This window comes from Brachycentrus maculatus, unplaced genomic scaffold (assembly GCF_059751285.1).
Source record: "Brachycentrus maculatus isolate JH-2025_06_01 unplaced genomic scaffold, ASM5975128v1 h1tg000185l, whole genome shotgun sequence".
In the NCBI taxonomy this organism is placed as follows: domain Eukaryota; kingdom Metazoa; phylum Arthropoda; class Insecta; order Trichoptera; family Brachycentridae; genus Brachycentrus; species Brachycentrus maculatus.
Genome location: NW_028280936.1, coordinates 371,086 through 395,192, shown reverse-complemented (window position 1 = coordinate 395,192; position 24,107 = coordinate 371,086). Strand labels below are relative to the sequence as shown.

General features: G+C 31.7%; 1 protein-coding gene across 1 annotated transcript in view; it reads right to left on the bottom strand.

Annotated features, from left to right (window-relative positions):
* The window catches only part of LOC148307899 (neural cell adhesion molecule 2-like), a 151,345-nt gene that overhangs the window by 6,539 nt on the left and 120,699 nt on the right, over positions 1-24,107 (bottom strand). The window contains exon 14 of the mRNA XM_088262593.1: positions 5,038-5,265. Within this exon, the coding sequence (XP_088118719.1) occupies positions 5,038-5,265 (228 nt within the window). The remainder of the gene's footprint in view (positions 1-5,037; positions 5,266-24,107) is intronic.

Here is a 24,107-nt window from a genome sequence, read left to right as displayed (position 1 = left end):
TAAATTCTTGGAAGTGCTATATATTCATATTCGATCAAATAAATCTAAATATTCATGTTCAATTTCGAAACATAGTGCTTAAATCACTAGAATTTCACTAGAGACATCTATTGGTGGAAACACTTTCATTTGTATGTGAGGTCCGAATCCTGTATTATAAACACATACATAAAAACTCTAGAAAACATCCTTTTCATTTTATTATTCACCTTATAATTTGACAAGTTAATTTACTTACAACATTATATTTATTTACAATAAATATAATTATGTTTTTTCGACACGCAAGTTAAAATTGAAAAAAAATCTGAAAAGATGTTTTGTAACTGGGGATCAATTTCATTTATTTTTTTTGACATCTCATCAAAGTTGAAGAAGAATATGGAAGGCAAAGAATAGTCATAGGCTGATTTAAGTGATCACTTTACACACGTGTAACATTCACCAATTATACCCATTATTGACAACCACACTACTCAAATTCTTGGAAGTTCTATATATATGAACCAACTTTGAAACATAATTCTTGAATCACTAGAACTTCACTAGAAGTTCTAGTACCTAATTCAAGAATAATGTTTAAAGTGATCACTTAAACCAGCCTATGACGGTCGTCAGCCCCGTAAATGCCCTGATTTTCATATTCTTATTCATCTTGATGAGATGTCAAAAAATAATATGAAAATAACTCCTGTAATAATCCAGATTTTGTGAACAAGTATTTGAACACACTCAATGTTGCGGTACAATATATTTATAGGGAAAAATGTACTCGATTGAACTTTCTTGCACTGAGTTAAACCCCCCAAAGAGAAGATTACATACCTACCCCGAGTAGCTACTTATGCAAAATGATAAAGAGACTTCTGAGAAAATCTAGTGTCTTGTAATTTAACAGGTAAAGTGGTTAAATTTCACGAACTCCATTAGGAGAGGTGGACACGTGAGAGAGCAGTCTCGCGGGAGTTTAATTACAACTCATCAGCGGAAAGTATTTGGTTAAACCTATGAAACGGATATGAAAATCCTTAACGTCTCGAAGAAAAAATTAACCAGCTTAACCAAATTACTTCAAAAGTTGTAATGAAATCAGAGAGTGAGGCTTCTCGAGACCGAACTTTACCTCTATTCCCTCAAGCCGAATTTTTCAGCAAAGTTTTAAGGATTCATTTTCATTTATTACGGGTACTATGTAATTTAAAAAGATAAAAGATCTCTGTTCACGTAAGAAAGGCAAATTAAGAAGAACAGGGCAATGATGTGGAATAATTTTGGAATAAAAGTGCTAGTACAAAATAATTTAATCATAAATGAAAGAGTTTAAGCGCTAAGCGAAAGCTGCAAAGTTCGTTAAACTCACTACGGAAAAATGATTTTTTTCAGTATTTGAAGCCGATACGCGTATCCTGATAATTTAACGTAATAATTATAAAACAACATTTTGAGTGTGTCCGAATTCTTGTTCACAAATCTGACTTCACATGCAATTGAAAGAGTTTCTGCTTAATAAAAAGCTTCCTTCACCTCACAATATATGTCTTTAGTGAAGTTCTAGTGATTCAAGCACAATGTTTTGAAACTTGATCATATATATGGAACTTCCAAGAATTTGAGTAGAGTGGTTGTCAATCATGGGTAGAATTGGTAAATATTACACGTGTGTAAAGTGATCACTTAAACCAGCCTATGACGGTCGTAAGCCCCGTAAATGCCCCGACTTCCGTATTCTTCTTCATATATGTTGAGATGTCAAAAATAATATGATTAAAAACAATTTATCTAATTTACTAAAATCTAATTAACAACCAAATAAATTTTACATATAGTCTATTGTTTGATTCGACATCGGTTAAGCACGATTCGTCAGTATCCAATTCGAACCCCGCCCACTCCTTTCATCCTACGAGTATATAAGTTGATTCGATTACAGGTCTAATTTTATTGCACGTTTAACCTCGGCTCGTAACGCATGTCTGTATTGAAAACTATAGTGCATGTCTTCGGGTCGACCAAAAATCGCATGTGTTAGACATTTTATGTAGTTTTGAGTGTGTAAATGGTGCTATGGTGGTGAAGAGTAGTATTGTATGCATGTTGCATGCTGTGTTAGTGATTGTCCTGACGAAGAGACGGGTATATCTCGAAACCGGTAGACGTAAAAATCTCGGTGAGTGGTTATATACTAATTTTATTAACATTTTTGTAAAAAAATAAATAAGTAAAAACAATTTAACTGTGGATAGAGCACAATATTACTAGATTTTTGAATGCAAACTTTATTGTTATTATTAGTGTTTTGTGGTGTATGTGTTGTTATGGAGTATGGTGTTGTGTGGTTTGTATAGTATAAAGTGATGTGTTTGCGCCGCGAGGACGCAATGGCCCACTCATATCTCGGTACCAGTTCGGCCCACACACGAGCAAGTGCCTTATCGCCCTGCAGATAAAATCACCCGCGCTGGCTTTATTATGACGCAATGAATGCCATTTTCACCACCTCTTCCATAAAAAAGTAAAGGTAGGTTATATGACAGCGGGGCGTACAAAAGCCTCGCTCGCGCGACCGTCGGAATTTATTACCGGCCCGAGCTAGAACAATAGGCGGTTTGCCGTGAAAAAATATGAAAATACGTGTTAGGCGAGGCGTTCGGGCCAAATTATTCCACGTCGTACACTACAAGTACCTCGATTCGTTACGAATGTCGCATAAAACTCGGCTAACTTTACACAAGTATAGACGATTAACGTGCATTCAAATTTATTTTTAAATACTGCGACCAAATAGCGAGAACCACTGACCAGCCATATTCGAAATTACTTACTGAAAAATACTTATCAACTGCGAGTCACCCTTGAATATAGTTAAAATGATAATCACCTTTTTTATAAATGAAAAAAACTTTCTATGCATTTCTAAAAGTAAACTTCATAATGAATGTTTATGTTATGCTTTGTTTATATATGATATTTTAAAATATCAAAATATTTTAAAATATTTTAAAATATTTTAAAATATCAATTTGATAATTTAAAATATCAACTGGCATTTCACTTGACATAAAACTGTTTCGATTTTTTAAGTCATGAGGCTTTTTTCACAGAATAAAGTAGTTCCAATAATTAAAGCAGTGATAAGCGTTGAAATTATTTTTTAATTCACCATCGAGATATATTTATCATTGGCTTCAAATAAATATTTCAATTGCTTTTATATTTTGTATTGCACTGAATGTACAACAATGTTTATAACACATCTATAAAATGTATTTTTTGATATAAAATACTCTTTTGAATTCTAATTATTTTGCATAATCAGGGCTCTGTCTTGAAATAAATACAACATTTAATAAAAAAAACTTTTTTTCTGTTTCATTTGAATACAAATAATTTATGTATTCTTTAGTTTTTTTTGAAATGTAATGTATTTTTGTTAAAAGCACAAGTGTTTCAGTTTCATATTTTATTGAAAAATGTCTCAAAATGTGGCACAGTGGGTTCGAACCCAAAAACTCAAATACCACAATCCGATGCAATAACGCTGATGACAATGATACTTTGCAAAAGATGATATATAAATGAACAAGTTAACCATAAAATTTGTTATTTAATTACAACACCTGACTAACTAGGGTTGGTCCCCATTCTTAGTTAGTGAAAAAAAATCAAAAGAAACCATATATTGATTTTGTACCAATATTATTAAGATAATATAACTATCATTATAACAATATAACTATCATTTTTAGGTGACTGCCAATATTCATCAAAGTTCCTGCGACCAACAACACAAAGAAACGAAGTCAAAAGCTTTTAAGCTTGACATTACTCAGCTCTTCCTAATTGGTCAAACATACGGTTAAATTTGATTTAATAATATAATTAAATAGTCTTTGAACATAATACCTGTTCACCATAAAGCAATCAAATCTTCATTGGCGTTTCGAATAAGGTGACAAAACTATAGGCTTCGTACGGATATAACGATTAACGTTGAAAATAATATTTTCATCCACAGTTGTAGCAAAACATAGTAAGTTTAAATAAGACGTTAATGAGAAAAAAATGCTATAAAAGTACACGTGGACTTTTCAAGCAAAAATCATAAGAATTTCGCGATGGGTTCATTTTTATGATCGATGCGTCTTTTCCGTGTCTAGAATCGCACGTAAACGAATAATTTTCATTCCCAATATATATTTAAAAAATACATATTTTAATCATGAATTTTGTTCAAGATATAAAAAAAATTGACATTTCACTTAAAAGTTTTTCCATCGTGTTTTTCATATCTTCATAATGTTGGTAATTTTTTTTTGGCGATAAAAATATTTTCTACTAATAAATAATTGATTTCGAATATCAATGAGGTCACTATAATGTATTTATTTTCCTGAGAAAATGGAAAAGTTAACCGGTGCAAAATAAAATTTTATACATATTTATTTGTAAAAAAGATAACGTAACTTAGATGTTGTGTGCTATTCACTATGATTGACAGATACATAAAGTACATATGTATATATGTATCGGTAAATATGGAAATTGCTTTAATTTGCGTACAATGTGTACCACACACCTCAATCTTCTCGATATTAGGTGTAGGAATATTCTAGGTTAAGGTTAGTCGATTCCTTTTCAGCCATTATTGTGGAGGATAATCTGTACGGTTTCGTTTGTTTCCCCTTTTGGTTCGGAGCCTAGAAATCGTCAGTATAAATTCGAAAAACCACTCCGATCATCCGTCACGCCATCAGCCAGAGGCGGCATTGCCCTTTATGCCGAATTCCTTCATAAATCTTCGTAATTAATTATATTTCTTTTATGGTTCATTCCTTCTAAATCAAATTTCAAATACAGTCGTCCATTTGCGAGCATACCGGATAATGTTGACCCTGATATAGGCATCGATTCCAAACGGAAAATAATACTTTAATTACGTAGTGTAGATAAACTTTAACTTTACTTTTATTAGAAAAAAATATCTTGTAGACACATAAGCCGCTTCATATGCAAGCATTAAGAAAGAGGTTCAATTACCGTATGTAGCTGGTATAAGATCAGGGTCTCTATCGTCCCCTGCGTCAGGAGGGACTGCCTTGGGGGCCGGCGGCGGCCAGCGCTTCTCCTGGACCGGGGCTGCGGGGGCTCCCGCGCCTCGGGCACGCCGCGCCCTGAACACGATCAGGCCCCCCAGGACGACCAGAGACAGGACACCCCCGGCAAGGGCCCCCCAGCCGGCGGATAGGCGCATGGAACTGTGAACTGCTGAACAAAAGAAACCATCACTTTTATTTTAAATATCATCACAATTCAATGTTTTCCTAGACTTTGTATCTTTGTTTTAAGAATTAATTTACTTGTAAAAAACACAAAAATTACACACATTATGTAAAACACATACACACCCTTTTACATACATATACAAACACACACTCACCCCAACCACAAACATTACTTTCATTCATCACTAATTATAATAAGAATAACATTATCGGTGGATTTTTGTAATTGGCTGTAGATTTATTAATTGTTATTGTATATTGTATTGTTTTGGCTGTAAAAATCTCAAATAAATAAATAAATAAAAACAACAATATTTAACAATATAGCATTGGATATGAACATATTGGATACAAAAACTTTTGTAAAATTGATACATAAAGAAAACTGTCATATCTTATTAAACCATATCCACTCTGTATGTGGAGCATATGGGGTTCACAAACTGTCTCCAGGCATTTCTGTCAGCTGCCAGCTCCTTTGCATCCTACCAAGTCAGATCCGAGTCCGGAAGTTCTGACGAGAACTGCCGACTAATTGTTAGCGGTGGTCGTCCTGGGCGGCGCAAATCTGATGCCTTGTAAAAGAGGCAAGCTTGATTAAGGTTCTCGGGGGGCATGCGGAGTATATGGCCAAGCCAACTGAATCGTCGTTTCTTGATGACAGTATATCTTAATAAGCGTTTATAATTTGGTAAAATTTCATAAACGAGTAATTTTTGTAAATTTTCTGATATTTCATGAAAAGAATTTTATTATATGTTTAAGATTTTCTAACATAAAACAAATTGAAATTATATATATTATTACATAATTTAATAATACGAAAAAGATGTGAAGAAGAAATGGAAAAAAAAAAATAGAAAACCCCTGAAATTTTTAATGTAGTTTTAGTACTTATTTGATCGGTTATTTTGTTTACAATATTCAAAATATTGTCAAATATTCGTACTTAAGTACTAACGTAGTAAGGTAGTAATAAAAGTTGTGAATTGAAGCAGTAATCCAAAGAACATTCCAAAATTTGGAATTCAATCATTCGGAACCACAAAAAATATTTTGAAAGGAAAAATAGTATTGAAAATACAAGAATATTCTGCTCACGAAATTAATCCAGGGTATGAACTTTTGAATGTTGTGACAGAATATGACGAAAATTAAATATTGTTTTGGCGTGAGCGATGTAATATTATATTTTTGAATAAATATTTAAACAAACAATAATTGTTTTAAGAAAAAAGCACTATGCTTACCATACAATAAATATTATTACGAAAAAGAAAAATACAGGTTAATTTCCAGAAGAAAATTGAATCCAGGGCATGGACTTTTTAATGTTGTGACAGAATATGGCAAAAATTAAATATGGTTTTGGCGTGAGCGATTTATTAATATATTTTTGATTAAATGTTTTAACAAACAATAAATATTTTAAGTAAAAAACACAAAATGCTTACTACACAATCAATAATATTAAAAAAATGAAATTACAGGTTGATTTTCAGAAGAAAATTGAATCCAGGGCATGGACTTTTTAATGTTGTGACAGAATACGACGAAAATTAAATATGGTGTTGGCGTGAGCGATGTAATAATGTATTTTTGATTACATGTTTAAGAGAAAAACACTACGCTTATAAATAAATAATATTATGAAAAACAAAATAACAGGTTGATTTCCAGAAGAAAAAAAAAATAGAAATAATGTTTGTCAAACAGAACGATAAAATTCTTTCTCTGACGAAGGTAGAGGATTGTCTTTAAATGCGGAAAAATAAAGGTATTTTACCTGTTGTAAATATATTATTATCCTGAGTAACCCCTAAGGTGGTATAATCGTGAGGAAGTAATGGATTGTAAGAAGGATAAGGAGATTGTCCTTATTGGAAACCTTTGTGTGGAGTACACCCTCCACAACAGTTTGGGGTTTGTTTATTAGGGATGAACGAAATGGGGAACAGTATTATTGTATCGCTTTTCCTAATATTCACTCCCTCGAACAGGGTATTATTATTCTATTGATTATTACCTTCATGTATTTTACAAAATTAATTCTAGCTTTGTTTATATTATTATTAAGTAAAATTTTGTCTGCCTCCGTAGTGAAATGGTCAGCACGCTCGGCTACCGTTCTGAAGGTCCCGGGTTCGATTCCTAAGTGGGGTAAAATAAATATAAGTGATTTTTTCACTGTAATATTTATTCAATATTACTCTGGACTGGTACCTGAAGGGGGGGACTGATCACCTTTCCTTCATGTGTAAACGATTAAGATAACACTGCGTTTATATGACGCAGTGCCCTATGCACCATTGGGGTGCGGATAAGGGTTTTAATTTTAATTTTAAAAAGATTTACTACGTTGTTGTTTTTTTTTATTATCTAGAGCGTATAAAAAAAATAACCAGTCAATTTAATATTAAAGTCACTCAACTTCGAATTTTCATAAAGAATTGAAAAATTTTCGTGTTATCTTTAAGGCTCAGTCGTTAAGGCGCAAATTAATTTTCTCTAAATCCACGTGACATTTTACGTAATTGTTTTTTTATTCTTCTTAAAACACCGTTTTTGCATTGTAAAAATAAGTTTTTCTTCGCAAAAATTATAGGTTTTTGAAAAGAAAAGTCTTATTTAAAGGTAAGGTGTTACAAAAAGTATAAAAAAAATCGAATAAACATTATTTTAAAAAAAATTGGGCGTGAGCAGACATGTGACCTTTCCGGTGATATCCGGTGGAATGAATGCGACTTAACAAGTGCTGGGACTTAATGAAACTATTATTTTGATATTGGTTTGCTGATTTGCTTGTCACAAAATGTATCAGCTATGATAAAAGGCTAAAGTACCTAATAAGGTAACTATCGACCAGAGAGGGTAGCAAAGCGATTGGTGCTATACCTAGATTGTGGGAATAAGATAAGGATGAATAAGCACTTGATATATAGATATTACCCTATTAGACGTCGGAGAATCCTAGAAAAATGTCATTTTGTAGTAAATGAGATTTAAAAATTAAAACCACACATGTATAAAGGTTTGACGTGTTCAAAAAACATATTTTTTAAACGCATGCTTTTGAGCATGTTTCAAGTGTTCACATTTCCTACAGCAATTTTTGTCTCTTCTCTTGAATTCTTTTTACGTACATTACCTTCTCTCATAAAATATATCGACATGCCCGCGTCAAATTATCTTACACGATATTTGGTAAAAACAGGATATATGTCTTCACGTTTTGTATATGTGCACATACAAAAAATAATATCATGTTATTTTTTATAGCTTCAAAAATGATTCAATAAAGAAAAATTAACGATATGAATTTTTATTTCCCTTTATTATATTATATTTACGCTTGAGGTAAATCTGTATATTTTAGTTAAAATGTGAATCTTGGTGAAGCAATTACTTTCTCGTTCATATTTTGCAATGATTTTTTAATCCTTATAACTATAATTATTAGCATTATATACTGTTATACAAGCGATTAAATATTAAACAAAATGCTTAAAATGTTCTGAAATGTAAATCGTGAAAAATATTTGGAATATCATATGGAAGATAGTTTCGTATGGAATCGATGCCTATCAGGGCTAAAATAAAATAGAAACATATAAAATATAGAAAAAAATATATCGAATAGAAGTTATCTACATGACTAAGTTAACCTATAGGGTATTTTTTGAGTTTTTTTTTCAAACTGGGTATATTGTTTCTACAGACTGTCAATTTGACAGTTGACAGTTGATTTGTAGTCATTACGTTTTGATCATCTCACCATATATAGACTGAATGACCATTTTGCGAATCGTAGCTCGGTGAATGGGCCGAAAACAATATTCAGCTTGATCTTCCTATTCATCGCAAAAATTTGTTACGAGGTACATTCTTGGTTAAATGTCAATAAGCAGAATTGCTAAATTTGAAGTGGAGAAAACCCAGAAAAGCTTTTGCCACTGTTTGGTGTGCTTTATGGGCAGGTGGAATTGGCCCATATTTTTTTAAAGACGATATTGTCATAATGTTACGGTCAAAGGAGAACGATACAGAACCATGATTATTGACTTCTTCGTATTTCAGTTGAGTGGCATTGTAATGAAAGAGATGTGGTTTCAACAAGATGACGCAACATGCCATACGGCGGATGTCACCATCAATTTATATCGGAAAATTTGAATTTGTAAAATTTAAAAAAAAACACTCTCTATTTACTATACTCGTAGTATGGAATCCTAGACAACAATCCTCAACAGAGTTGTTGCGATTACTCTGCGTGTGTGCGGCTTAAGTTGTTCAAACGGAAATATTCAAACGTAAAAATAATCCGCTTACGATCTGTCGGCAGAAACACATATATACATCAAAACATCCATGAATCTAGTTTCTGGTATAAAAGGAAATACTGTTTTACGAATTAAATACAATTTAGGTCGAATAAATTTAGGTCGGTCAAATAAAAAAAAAAACAAAGAGATTCTGACCTGTTTAAAAATAAAAGTGTGCATACTGCCAGTGAATACAAGTACACTAGAGACTATGGCTCTGACAAAGAGAAATGCAGAGAAGCTCAAGTTCACACAGCGATCCATGGAAAGATCTATCCATGCCTGATGGATAAAATAAAAAATGAAGATACCAGGAACAGAACAAAAATAGTATTATGGATCGTGCGGCAAGACTCAAATGACAATGGGCAGGCCATATTGCAAGACAGGATCTCAGAAGATGGACCCTAAAATTTTTACGATGGAGACCTTGGGAAAACAAAAGATACGTCGGAAGACCCCAAATGAGATGGTCCGACAACATAGTCGCTGTGGGTGGTAGAAACTGGCTGCAAGCGGCAACCGACCGAAGGAACTGGAAAGATACGGAAGAGGACTTTGTATATCTAGCAGAGGAGGACAGAGATCTCATGAACAAGAAAAAGAAGAAGAAGAAGAAGAAGATGAAGAAGAAGAAGGGAAAATAAAAGAGTTCCTTCTCTCCAGTTATTAGTTATAACGATATTTAAGTCATTTAAAAACCGAATTCAAGTATTTCAAATACTTGAAAGTGATTGGGTCAGGAGGCGGAATAATCGGCGTGTATGTTTTAGGTGAATGTGGAATACTAATTGGTGTGAGGTTCTATTTTCTCTGCGTACCCCCGCGGAGAAGCAGCATGATGGTTAGTTAGTTCAAAGTCTCAATAAAAACATTAAACAAAGACAACACTATCTATAATAGGGATAAATACATAAAAAATACTTTTTAATCAAATTTCAAATGAAAAAGACATTTTATTACTTATCTCATGTTTAAATATGAAATGTTTTTTTACTCTTAAAGATGGGTTTAAATCGTTTTTAAAACTCCAGTGTCTGGATTTAAGTACGCTTTGAAACTCGAGAAAGTCAATAAAGTATATTTTTCTTTGCTCGGAGTTTAGCTATAGCATAGTAAAGAGTTTTTGATTGGTCGAAATAAGCAACATGGCTGCTATTCGCTAAGCTGAAGAATCAGAAAGGAATAATTTTATTTTATAATTTAAGTTTTGCACATTTTATGTATATTTAGTATATCTATCTTTTTATTCTTTTCAGCCATTCTACACTGGTGGATCCATGTTTTTCCATGATTCTCTTTCTTGGGCAGCTCTTGTCCAATTATGTCATCAGCCCATCTTTTTTGGGGACGACCTACTCCTCTTTTTTCGTCCCGGGGTCTACATTTTAGGATTCTGGATGTCCATTTGACGGTTCCCTGCCTAGCCACATGACCTGCCCCTTGTCACCTTAAATTTGCAATACGATCCAATATATCGCCAATTTTTCTTCGGCATCTGATCCAAATGTAGAAATTAGATTCCGAACAAATATATCCATACTTGTAAATAATAAACATATTTCCGGCATCATGTCATTTATGGCAATATCAGTACCAAACCTCATGTAGTGAAATAGCCAAAATTGTTGGAGAGAGGAAATAATACAAAGATAAAAAACTGTGTTATATAATATGATAGCCATTTATTTTTCTTGTTACTCTCATCCATACTTAATGGTGGATAGGGCACTGCAGCAAGTTGGTGCCATGTTAAGTTGATCGTTAATTATATGTAGACAAGGTGATTAGTCTTGCCCTTCAGGTACTAGTCCAGATTAATATGAAATATAAAGTAAAAAATAATTATAAATATTAAAGATTATGATAAATATTAAAGTAAAAGAACATTACTTTTTGTTGCTTTTAAAAGTTTATAAAAATAAATATGTTTTTGTTGTTGTTATCTATAGTTTAAGGATAAACAGTTAATGTTTAAGTTTGTAAAAGTGATATTGTTGTTATTATTTTGTTGTTCAAGGATATAAAATAAATGGTGATTCTGTAATTTTTTAAATGTTGTTATTTACCATTTACATAGTTCAAGGATATATTAATATCGATGTTTAAATATCTAAAAAAGATTTTTTTTGTTGTTATTTAATTGATGTTAGAGTAAGTAAAAATAACCGAACTTTTGTTGTTATTATTTATAGTTTAAAGATATAAAATAAACATAAGGGCTGATAAGGATCTACGCACATTGATTGGGTTGCGTAAATTGGACTTAAATATTAATCAGATTTGAATTTTGAAGGTAATGAATACGTAGTTACGTCGAGTGTTACTGATTTTATGAGCCCTGTTAAAACTGCCGGCAATACGAGGCACAAATATGAAAATGAGCTCGTTTTACAGATTTTTCCGTTTTTATTTCGATGTTAATCAAATTTTAACGAACTATAAGGAAGGAGTTTTATACGAATGCCAGAAGGGTGTAATTTCCAACGGGTGTAAAATAATATATTTGTCGTAAAAGTGAACAGCCTCCGACGGGTGTAACAGTTCGTCCCAGGCCGAATTTTAAATGAAGGTAATTCGACGAGATTTATTACTGAAGGCATTATTATGGATTTGTCCGCGTTGCAGAAACCGTTACATTTCAAACCAGTGGCGGATTAGGGTCCAGAAAGATTAATCACCTTTATATTTATTTATATGAAAATGTACGTTATGCATCAAAAGGTGTAAAAATACCTTCGTTTAAAAACTTTGATTGTCATTTTGTTTTTTGTATATCAGTATAAATAGCGTATATTTGTCTAACTTATTATTACCTATCATTATTATTATTATTGACCTAATTAAAAAATCAAGGTCGAATTTGAAACGTGTTTATTCGTTTGCTTGAGGAGTATTTACCATACATTAATAGCAAAGGGCTGGTTACTGTTCTAGCGATGGAACAAATCTTAAGTTACGAAATATTTGCCTATTGCCCTGTTTATTTTGCAACAAACGTACGTACAATATATTTAAAAAAAAAGTTAAAAAAAATATATATTTAAATTTTAATCCGTGAAATAGAAGCGAATGAAATTTTTCTTAATTATCATGATTTTGGGTCAATGAATTCGATATTTTTTGATAAAAGGCATAATATTCGATTGCTTCATTCTTATCTCTGGTATATTAAATAAATTCCAATTTGTTTGATTGTGAAATGAGAAAATGCTGTTTTATATCAATTTGCAATCTAAAATACTAAAAAGAAAAATGCTGACCAAGAAATAGACAACACTTTGGCAAATTTGTAAATGTGAAGTTAGACTTGTTTGATTTTCTTTCATTCGTTGCAGTAACTGAAACTATTCCTAGTTTTCGCGAAACAACTGTTAACTTTCCGTGGTTACACAGTTTGGGAAACTCCCGTTAAGGGAATAGTAATTCAATTTACTTTATAAGTATTTTGTTCTAATTAAGTTATTCTTGTTATACATAATGCACCACTTTATTGTACTTGATAAATAAGTGTTTAAAGCCAAATATAAATACATTTGGCCATTTGGCGTACTCTCAAATATAAAGAGTTAGTAAGCAACCGGTTGCGCAAGAAGCCACACGTGTTGTCTGCTTACATTTTTTTAGAGTACATACTGGATTTTGAACATACTCACCTTTCAATATTTTTTTTCAAAACCGTGCGTTTATTTCGAAAAAAACTGATTTTTTCAATCCAAAAACGGTGTTTTAAGCAAAATTGAAAGCTGTCCCACCGCATGCCCATATCTGATACAGAAACATCTAGACTTCCTGACAGATCTGCTCTTGCTAAGCATTTTTTTTGTTGAACTAAGGTGCGAAATTTATTGAAAATGTGAAACAACATAAAATTGTATCACGATTTTACTGTGAATTAACATTTAAAAGCTTTCAATATACCTGTCTCTGTCAATCTAAATAAATACAAGATTGTAAATCCGTCACCAAATTTTCTAGAAGTATCTAGTAAAAGGGTAAGTATTTAGTTCAATTAGTCAGCTAGATCCGACTCCGACCCGACGCTGGCCGGTACACAGACGCTTACAACCCCGACCAGCACAGCAGACAGACACGGAACAGTGCACAGACACTTACAGAGAATGGTCAGTCATCGCATTTCCACTCAACCATTATTTATCGACATTTTTTAAGCAAAATTTTTTAAGCAAAAAATTATGTTACGTTAATTGTTACCTGGGTTTAAAGAAAAGTAAATTGCGGGCTATTGATAATGCCACCTTTAATACTAAGATTCGCCACTGCTTGCCATTTGATCTGCAGGTTGGGTAACAAAGGTTGTTATTCATCACGCAATTATCAATCTTTAATCAGAATTCTGTTTAACAATTATCGCTCGTGAAGATAATTTGATACAAGTAATTCAGAATAAACGAGCTAATTTCCTTTGCGATCCTTTAATCAAATCTTCATATATTTAGACCCGAATATCCGCACACCGATTATCCGGACATCCGGTTATTCGGGGTTGTAATTTATGTAGCAATTATGCGTGCGCGTGCTAACGTAGCTTTACAGGTATTATAAATAAGATTGATTTTATTATTGATTTATGATCAATCATATCATATCATTTTATGATCAATCATTTTATTATGATTGAATTTCTGTACAATTTTCAAGTCTTCATAGGTAAACAGAAACGGAAGGTATTTGTGGAAATACTTTAAAGCGGGTAAGACCCGAATACAAACTAAACTAACTGACTAACTAACCATCACGCCGCTTTTCCACAGGGATAGGCAGAATAAAGAACGCCACACCACTCTGTCTTTGCGAACATTCTTCGCCTATTATTTCGACTCATAACCTGACCGCTTTCAAGTATTTGACATACTTGATCATGCCAAGTTTTTCTCCATCTTCCTCTGCTTCTTTTTCTTAGTACATTCGCCTTATAAATTTGTTTTACCGTTCTTTTCTCACTCATTCGTTCCACATATCCAAACCATCTCAACACACCTTTCTTAATTTTATCGATAATGCTTATTTCAGCTTTGCATTCCTTCCTTATTTCGCCATTAGAAAATCAATCACTTATCGTTTTGCCGCACATTCGTCTACTACTACTTAAACAACTTAAAGTATTACTTTAAATATGAAATAACAAAATTTAAGAACATCATATTGAAATTTCATTTTGACTTCATATCATTATAACCATATAAAACTTGTTATATCGCTAAAATAAATGACGCGTCAACTTTAAACGATCGTAAGTTTTTATGATTTTTTACAAGTTGTCATTGGCATTGCTGCAGCTTATAATATGTTATGTAAAGTATTCTATTGATCAATTCCTGCGTTTCTTTTTCTAAAGGCTGTTCATTTATTCACATGTTTTGGTTTGGTGATTGTGATGGGCAAAGATCTTCAAATTACTGTTTCATTGATGTTACCTTGATTGCAATTTGTTGATCGTATAATGTGTTCTTATTATATGGTGAACGTTACAAATAATATAAATTAATTACTGAATCCAGCTAACAACATACCGTTATACCTATAGTAGTGTACTTTTAGCTAACTCTATTAACCCATGATTACTAAGCTATCCTAAGAGTGACGTTGTTAATAAATATTCGTAAAAATATGAGATCTAAATAAAACATAAATAAATAAGATAATCTTCAACTTTACTGTTTTAGAAGCAAAAATAACATTATTTAGGTTTCTGAAATCACGTTTCGCTGAATTTTTAAAGGTATATTAGGAAAGCGCTGTGAAGCAGGCGGCGCGAGAATGAAGCAAACATTTTTTTTACAGGAATCGCCATTTCGCCATCGTAATTTTTACGATAGTGCAGTATTCAACGGTTAAAATAGTTTATCTTTTTAGTTCGTTCGCGATTATTGATACGAAACAGAATAAGATTGATGCTGTATTTTCTTGTTTGAAATGCAATTGAATGAAATTATGAAAATTTTTACTTTTCCACTATCTTTCATTAAAGTAAATATCAACATATTTTCATGATCTTCTTCCTCTGTTTGTATCATGTGAGGTCCCCTTGGCGTCGACTATCACTTGAGAGTAAATGTCCTTGTCCCGAGCAGCTGGAAACAGCGCCTTGAAGGTCCTGATCCCCGTCCAATCTCGTATATTCCGGAGCAAGGAGATCTGTCTTCTGCCCACACCTCCTCAACCCTCTATTTTGCCTTTTATGATTAGATGCAATCACTCATACTTCTGTCCTCTCAGCACATGCCCCAAATAAGACACCTTCCGAACCTTGATATCAGTCAGAAACTGTATCCGTGCTTTTGATCTTAAGAGCACATTTTTGTTGCTGACCATATCGGTCCATTGAACGCGTAGCACTCAATGTAGCCACATTGCAAATGCCTCCAGTCAGTTCATAGTACTGACTTTGAGGGTTCACGTGATTTTCTTGTCAATCGGGTTTAAGTTGAGGATAAAATCAGAAAGCTCTTTGTTAGAAGTCTACCATTTCACTACCGATACGTACACACAACATACACGTGTAAAAATATTTGATGGCTAAATTTATGAAAATGTAAAAATGTATAAAATTTTTATGTGTGAGATAATAATACATAACAATGGTGGTTACGTAGAGGTTATGTCAGCAAGTTTGTTGTTGACGATGAAATCGAGATACAGTGGGATGATTCGGTCATAAAAATACGAAAAATAAGTTTATTACTCGCGATTCTGCTATAAAGTAACATTGTAGCTAATATTCATTTCGATATATTCTGATAAAGGTATTATCTTCATCTTTAAAAAAATAATGATGTTGTGACATTATATGTACATATTATCCTTAAAATATTTACACCCAAAAAACTTATAAAATGATTTTTTTTTTTTATTATTAGATTAAAACCAATATTTTTAGCTTTTCCACTTTTTTATTTGACCAGCGACCGGGTTTCGTCGTTACCGACATCATCCGACTGGTTAAAATTAAAAATGCAATTCCATCACGAAGTGTCAGTGGATAATATAAATCTATTATAAAATGAATATTATATGTTGAATGCATGTAAATTTAAAGGTATTTTACATTATCGCATTACCACAGCATACGCGGGAATTAAGTTGTGACAGAGTACAAACCCAACCATCCGTAATAAAGGAAAGGATAGGATTGTTAACCTATATGCTAAATTTAAAACCCGAAATCCGTAAGAACCCATTCCCTTTGTGACAACAAGTTTGACTAAATGATTTTCTTCGGGTAGTTTAAATGAGGAAAAACAATCCATGAATACTTATGTGTATAAAAGAACATAAATATAACTTTTCTAAAAACCCATCTTCACTTCTTGTAACCAAATTATTTTCTAGCCATGGTATCCTGAAGAAGACAAGGTATTTGTCAAAATTCGCGAGAAATATGGTACCGAAATTAAACTTTTCCAAGTTTTTGATTACAAATTCTGTATTTGGTCCATTTAGGGGTATTTTACATCAAGATTTTTTTATTGACATCTCTACAAAGATGAAGAAGAATATGGAAGTCTGGGCATTTAAAGGGCTAACGAAGGTCGTAAGCCCTGTAAATGCCCAATCCGGTTTAAAGATACGACAGTGAAATGACATGGTCATAGGCTGGCAAGTGGACGCTTGGTGAAATTTTGAGTTGTGTGGTTGTCAATCATGGGTTGAATGATAAATGTTGCATGTGTATAAAGTGAACTTATTTAAACTTAAATTTAAACGTAAATTTTTAAATTTTAATTTTTGTATAATAAAATTATAACATAAAATTCTTAACATCAATAAATAATTAAATTGCTTAAAACAAAGATTGTATTTGTTAGTCGTTAGAGTTTTTGATAGGTAACGATTGTTAGTATTTAAAAGCTGGAACGAATAAAAAGTATTCAGTTCAATCAACTTTAAAATATAGCTGTATTGTTTATCAGTAAATTAAAAATTTTCTGACCTAAAGTTAATTGTATCAAAAGCAATTAGGGAAAAGTACAAAGGATATATATATATATATATATATATATATATATATATATATATATATATATATATATATATATATATATATATATATATATATATATATATATATATATATATATATATATATTATGGTTAATTGATTCAAACTATGATTATGCAATCAATTATACATCCAATACTTATAATTGAAAATAATTAAGGACAAAATACATATTTTTTTATTCTATTTCATCGATGTTTGTTTTATCAGATCTCTATGTTATAAGCAAAGTGTTATTAAAAAAAACCTTTCAGATTTTTGTATTAAACTATCAAGAGAAACCTTTGTCCAATAAAGTGTCAGAAAAATATTCAACATCTCGTTGTTTTTAATAGAACTTTCACGAATCTCATAAATATCGATATTTTATCCTACACAGTGGAAAATGTTTAAAATTGGGTCGTCATTTATTGCAAATTTATTATGGTAAGTTTTTGCAATACATCCAGTAAAAATATTTGAAATGAAACAGTTCCTGAATCGGGTTTTAATGAAAAAAGGTATGTCAAACAAAACGAAAAAACTCAAATGCACGTGAAATCGATTTTAACAAATAAATGAAATTGCGATTTCAATGAATGTCTGGTATTGAAACGCCAAGTATTCCAATAAAAACATTATTTTTCTTTTTAAATACACACATCATTTTTCTAAACCTAGATTATTTTTCGAACGAACTTTTTTTCGTGAGAACATATTTTTCCAATATTAAACATATTTTTTAATTGAGGGCGTCAAAGAACTTATTTAGTATTTAATTCATGGTAACTAAATGTGTTTACCTCTATGGTACTGAGTTGAGCATGTCAATTCTTTAATAAAATTCATGTTCAAGAATCTACGAGATGAAAATCGTTTTTTTACCTTATATTATTATATTAATCTTAAGTGAAGTGTAAAAGTCATTGATATTTCTAAAATTCATTTAAACTAATATTTGTAATGCGAATAAAAAAAAACTTTCTTGTATGTTTAGCATTTTGTATTTGGGTGTATCGCAGTGAAAATAGATTTTTATTTAACGGTAGACTATCACCCGAATGATATTTTTATAAGAAAGTAGAAAAAATCAAGTACCGTGAATGTAATTAATTCAATTTACTGCATTCAAAAATCCCTTCTATAAATTGAAAAAAATATTCATACTCTAAATACATTTATATTAAATGGAAAATTTATAGGTTTTTATCTCCCTCTCCAAACACATGAGCTTAGTCTCTCTATTAGCGAAAACAGCGTAACTAATATAAATATATGTTAAAAGTATACATGTCTAGCAAATGAATGAAATAATAATATTTTGTAACTATGTTAAATAAAATAAAATGTAACCGACATTTGATTCACGGGTCTCTAGTTTATTGTAATTTTTAATGTTCTACTTTTACAAGCATACTCGTATTATTCGCTAGTTAATAGTTTTTACAATAAAAAAACAATCAAAATAATACATGCCAATATTATTCAACTTTTATTTGCAATGAGGTTCAAAAATGTTAAAATAGTAATTAAAAAAAAACAATAAAATGAAGTCATTTTCATTTTTGTTGAATGAGTTTTAATTCTCAAAATTATTTTCAATGATTGGTTGGAAAAAAAATTGTCATATATTTTATTTATTGATTAGGTAGTCACTTTGTGGTAATATCTATTCATTTTAGAGAAGTCTTAAATGCATATTAAAACGATTCTAATGGATAATACCGTCCTAACTTCTCATTGATTATATTATGTTGGTAGTTGTGTAGTGCTGCACAGCACCCAAAGGTATAAATAATTGCAAATGTGTAGGTAAGCATTAATGCATTCGGTATATATCTAGCCTCTGTGCAGTACGTGGAAATTCGGAACTTCATTAATGATTGCTTCAGCACGCCGAATGCAGAATTGGGGGCAGTAATGCATCTAGTCACCGGGAAATGGGCACATCAGCACTTAGATGGAATCGATTGGAGCCGACCGACGCCGACGCCGCCAGAGCTCACTGAAAGCCCGCTGCAGAGCTTACGCTGAAGTTTCACCACTTACCAACTTACCCCGACCCCTTATGTGCGCGACCAATGAGCCTTGCTTTCTTAATCCCTCTAAAGATCACTTGTGCTTCTACATTCTATTTAGAAAATCTTACGAAATCCAACAAAACTTTTGCTTTCTAAAAAATATATATTTTAAATTCATATTTATCATATACTCGTATTTATAGATTTGGAGTTTAAGCTTTTAAAGTAGAGTAAAATAATTTGACTCACCTTATATCAAATGGCAACACTGTTTTAAAAAGCTAATTGATTAAAATACGTTAATTACCTTATAAGTTCTTATCATTTATACTACATCTTACGAACGTTTACACATTTATTTTTAGACAGTGTTTATATGTTTTTTTTTAATTTGCCACGACTGTGAATAGATAAAAATGACCTATTTACAGGTGTACTGCTCCGTGGTGTAATGGTTAGTTATTTATTTATTAATTATTATTATTTATCGTGTTGAAGGTTCAGGTTCTGGGTGGAGGGGGGGGGGGTGGTAAGAAGAAATATTAGTGATTTTGCACTCTAATATTTATTTCATATTACCCTGGACTGGTCCCTGAAGCGCAGGAGTGATGACATTACTTTCATGTAATAAACAATCATATAAAAAAAATTATTGCAGTGCTCTATGCATCATTAAGTGAGGCCAAGGGTCATTGGGTGCGGATAAAGGTTAGAAGAAGAAGAAAATATACAGGTTTTTTAAAAGTTTAATAAGGTTAAAATTTATTGTTAATGGGACACGCGTGACGTCACACGTTTAAGTGGATTTATTATTTGCATTTTTTCTTCACACATTGTAAAGATGTTACGCATTTCGAACATCCAACATCATAATTTTACACGTCAAGTGAATTTTATTATGAAGTTAGTTTTCATTTTGTTTTAAATTTAATGAACTCATTTCCGGATAATGGAAATTGGATGGATACGAATATTGCATCAGCAAAATCTATTAAAATGATAATCTAAATATCTTTTACAGATGCATCCATATTAATATGGCGATTCATTGCCCGACATAATATTAATGACTAAGCAAATAAAAAGTTCATTTGATATTTTATAAAGGCAGTTGTTATACTTTATTTATTTTCAGTGCATTACATTTAATATGATTTATATCTACAACTTTTTTATGAAACCATAATAATAAAATCGACAATCAAATAATTATAACGATATCACATATCGCTCACTCCTTTCAACAACGTCATACATAAAAAAGTCAATTTTCAGTTGTGCATGTTTTTGGAATGCCCAGAAAATGTACTTAATGTAATGTTGAAGGGAAAAGGCAAAGAATACAAGAAAAGGGTGAAATGATGGATAGTAAGGATTCAAAGGATAGATAAATAATGTTTGAGACGTTTCATAAGGTTATTAGAGATGAAGGATTTATCACGTGCAGATGAAATTCATTCAGACTTTGGAGCATTGAATGGGAAAATAAATATTGAAGTATGAAGTATGTTATTGTGTGGTGAGGTGTGGAATGTTTATTCTTCTAAAAATGGCTCCAGAGTATCTTAAGGAGCTGTGTATTCCAGATGAATTGGTTGATAGACGTCTCACGCTTCGATCGGATACAATATCTGCAATGGGCAAAGTGATCTTACCAGCTCGCAACCAACGCACTAAATTTGGCGAGCGTGCCTTTGCTGTTGCAGGACCGACGGCGTGGAATGCTCTTCCACCAATGGTTAGAAATAGTGAGAGTGAGATGATCTTTAGAAAAAGACTAAAAACACATTTGTTTGCTAAATCATTTCCACCATAATATTTTCCCCAATTCATTCACGGTGAAGCACCCTTGAAGTATTATTTTACGAAAATGGCGCTATATAAGTTATCCAAATTTATTATTATTATTTAAGGGAAAAATGATTGAAGCGTATTTATTTTACTAACGCATTGATAACTGTTAAGGATTTCAAAAGCTCCAAATTTTCAATGATATGTTTTTTTACAGTGGTAGTAGGGAAAAATAGGCGTATCTATAAATGAATTAAGGTTGAGTATATAAAAGCGTACAAGAATAGTTTACAATATAATTATTTATCGTCGATGGGATAAAGGATTGAGTATTTCGGAGGTTGGGATAGATATAATAAAGAGCTAGAAAGGACAAACAAAGAAAATCGATAAATCGACATTTTATTGGTTACCAATTGGGAAGTACGGGTTCACGTTCGCTAGAATAGGGATAGAAATTCAGTTGGTGTCGCTAAGAAGGGTTTTAATGGAAATATTTGGGATCAAAGGAGGGACACTGCGGATATTATAATAAAGCTAGGATGCGGTTAGATAGGACTCGCTCCTTGATCCAAAATTCATAAAATATTTCTCCAAGGACTTAGCACGCAGTTAACCTGGTGAAATTTAATATGCCCATGTGCACTGAAACACGATAGAGATAATAAATGAAAAGCTTAAAAACCTCGCAATCAAATATCATATGGACCGTAAAGGATGAAATATGATATGGCTTCGGAATTGTGAAATATTACATAAAACTATTTTGATACACATGATTGTAACTTTATGTGTATTTAACAGTGAGGATAAGTATTTTATAATTAATATTTTAAAAATAATAAAAATGAACTTAAGCGCCAAATCCGAATGTCGGATTATATCTAATAAAATAATTTTAGATAATACGTAACTTTTAATCGTAGTCATACCCACTAATGTTCGGATAAACCAAAAAAATGCGATCCATTAAAAAAAAATGCTTTGTCGGGGTATAAAATCATATGGTGTACAAATGAAAGATACAAGATATATGTATATCGAGGTATGGATTGCCTATTAAAGAGCTTAAAAAAACAGTCGGTATATTAATCTTTGAAGCAATTATTTAGTGGAATAAAATTCGAGTACAGATGTAGGTGAAATAAACTACTCATTTGTTGATTCCATTATATAAAAAGTTCGTGTTTCGCCGTGAAACTAATTAAAAGTTTCTAAGAGAAAAGTTTTCTGATATTTAAAAAAAATGTTATAAATCGTTTATTTTGTAAACCTATCATTTTATTTGTCAAAAAATAACTCATGCTATTATAATTTAAATGACATAATAAGTTTTAAAAATATAATTCTAATTTATGCTTACATAGTTTATTTTTATGACTTCTGCATTGGGATTTTGCTTTATGTATTTTAAATCCGTAATATTTTGAGGAAGTCCAATTTCATTTCACAAATTTTGAGATTGCTTTAGTTAGAAGTTATTTATATTAAGATTTTAAAAAGAATCATGCTAACAAAAAGCATAAACACAGCTATAAACGACCTCCTCATTCTTCATCATCTGTGTTGAGAAATCAATAAAAATACATATCTTGACATTTATGTTTATTTATTACAATATAATTTAATATAATTTTTAATCAGTCTGAAGATAGCTATAAAACTAACTAACTAACCATCACGCCGCTTCCCCGCAGAGGTAGGCAGAGAGAATAGAGCGCCACACCACTCTGTCCTTGCAAACATTCTTCGCCTCTTCCACGTTCATGCATCTCCTCATACATACCCGCCGATTGTTACGACTCCTAACCTGACCACTTTCAAGTATTTGGCATACCTGATCGTGCCATTTTTTTCTCGGTCTTCCTCTGCTTCTTTTCCCACTAACATTCGCCTAATAAATTTGTTTTACCGTTCTTTCCTCACTCATTCGTTCTACATGTCCAAACCATCTCAACACACCTTTCTTAATTTTATCGATAATGCTTATCTCAGCTTTGCATTCCTTCCTTATTTCACTATTCGCACATCTATCATACATCGATAGCTATCAGAAGGCGAAAGCGCCAATTATAAAGTGAAGGTTGGAGACAAATGTCAAACAAATTTTATTTAAATTTTTAAAAGTAGTACAATTGAATTAAAAGAAAGCTTTTGACAAAAGTTAATTTAGATGCAAGATAATAAAACGATTTATTCTATGTACATTAAGCACGATAAAAGGTTTTGATGGTCACAGTGTTAAAATGGAATGTTAAAACGTTGTATAAATAGAGCCTTAAGAAGAAAATTGAAAACAGATTTTGACTTACCTAATGTATTTCTTTTTGTGACAACTGTTTTTATTTTAACTACTTTAATTATTTTTATTATTTTTATAGTAAAACGTAAAGTATTTTTCATGTAAAACAATTTACACGAAATGAAGTAATGAAATATTTTTATTTTTAAGAGTTTCACCAAACAAATACAATATTATCAAAAAATAATCATCTTTATTTACTTCTATGATTTGTAAGATATCAAAAAATTATAAAGTTTTTACTTCTACCATAAGGCCGTTTCTCCGCAGGGGTAGGCTGAGATGATGGAACGCCAAACCCTTCTGTCCTGACATGCACTCCTCGCTTCTTTTACATTTATACCTCTAGTCATACATACATGCCCTCCGATTACCCAGACTTTTGAC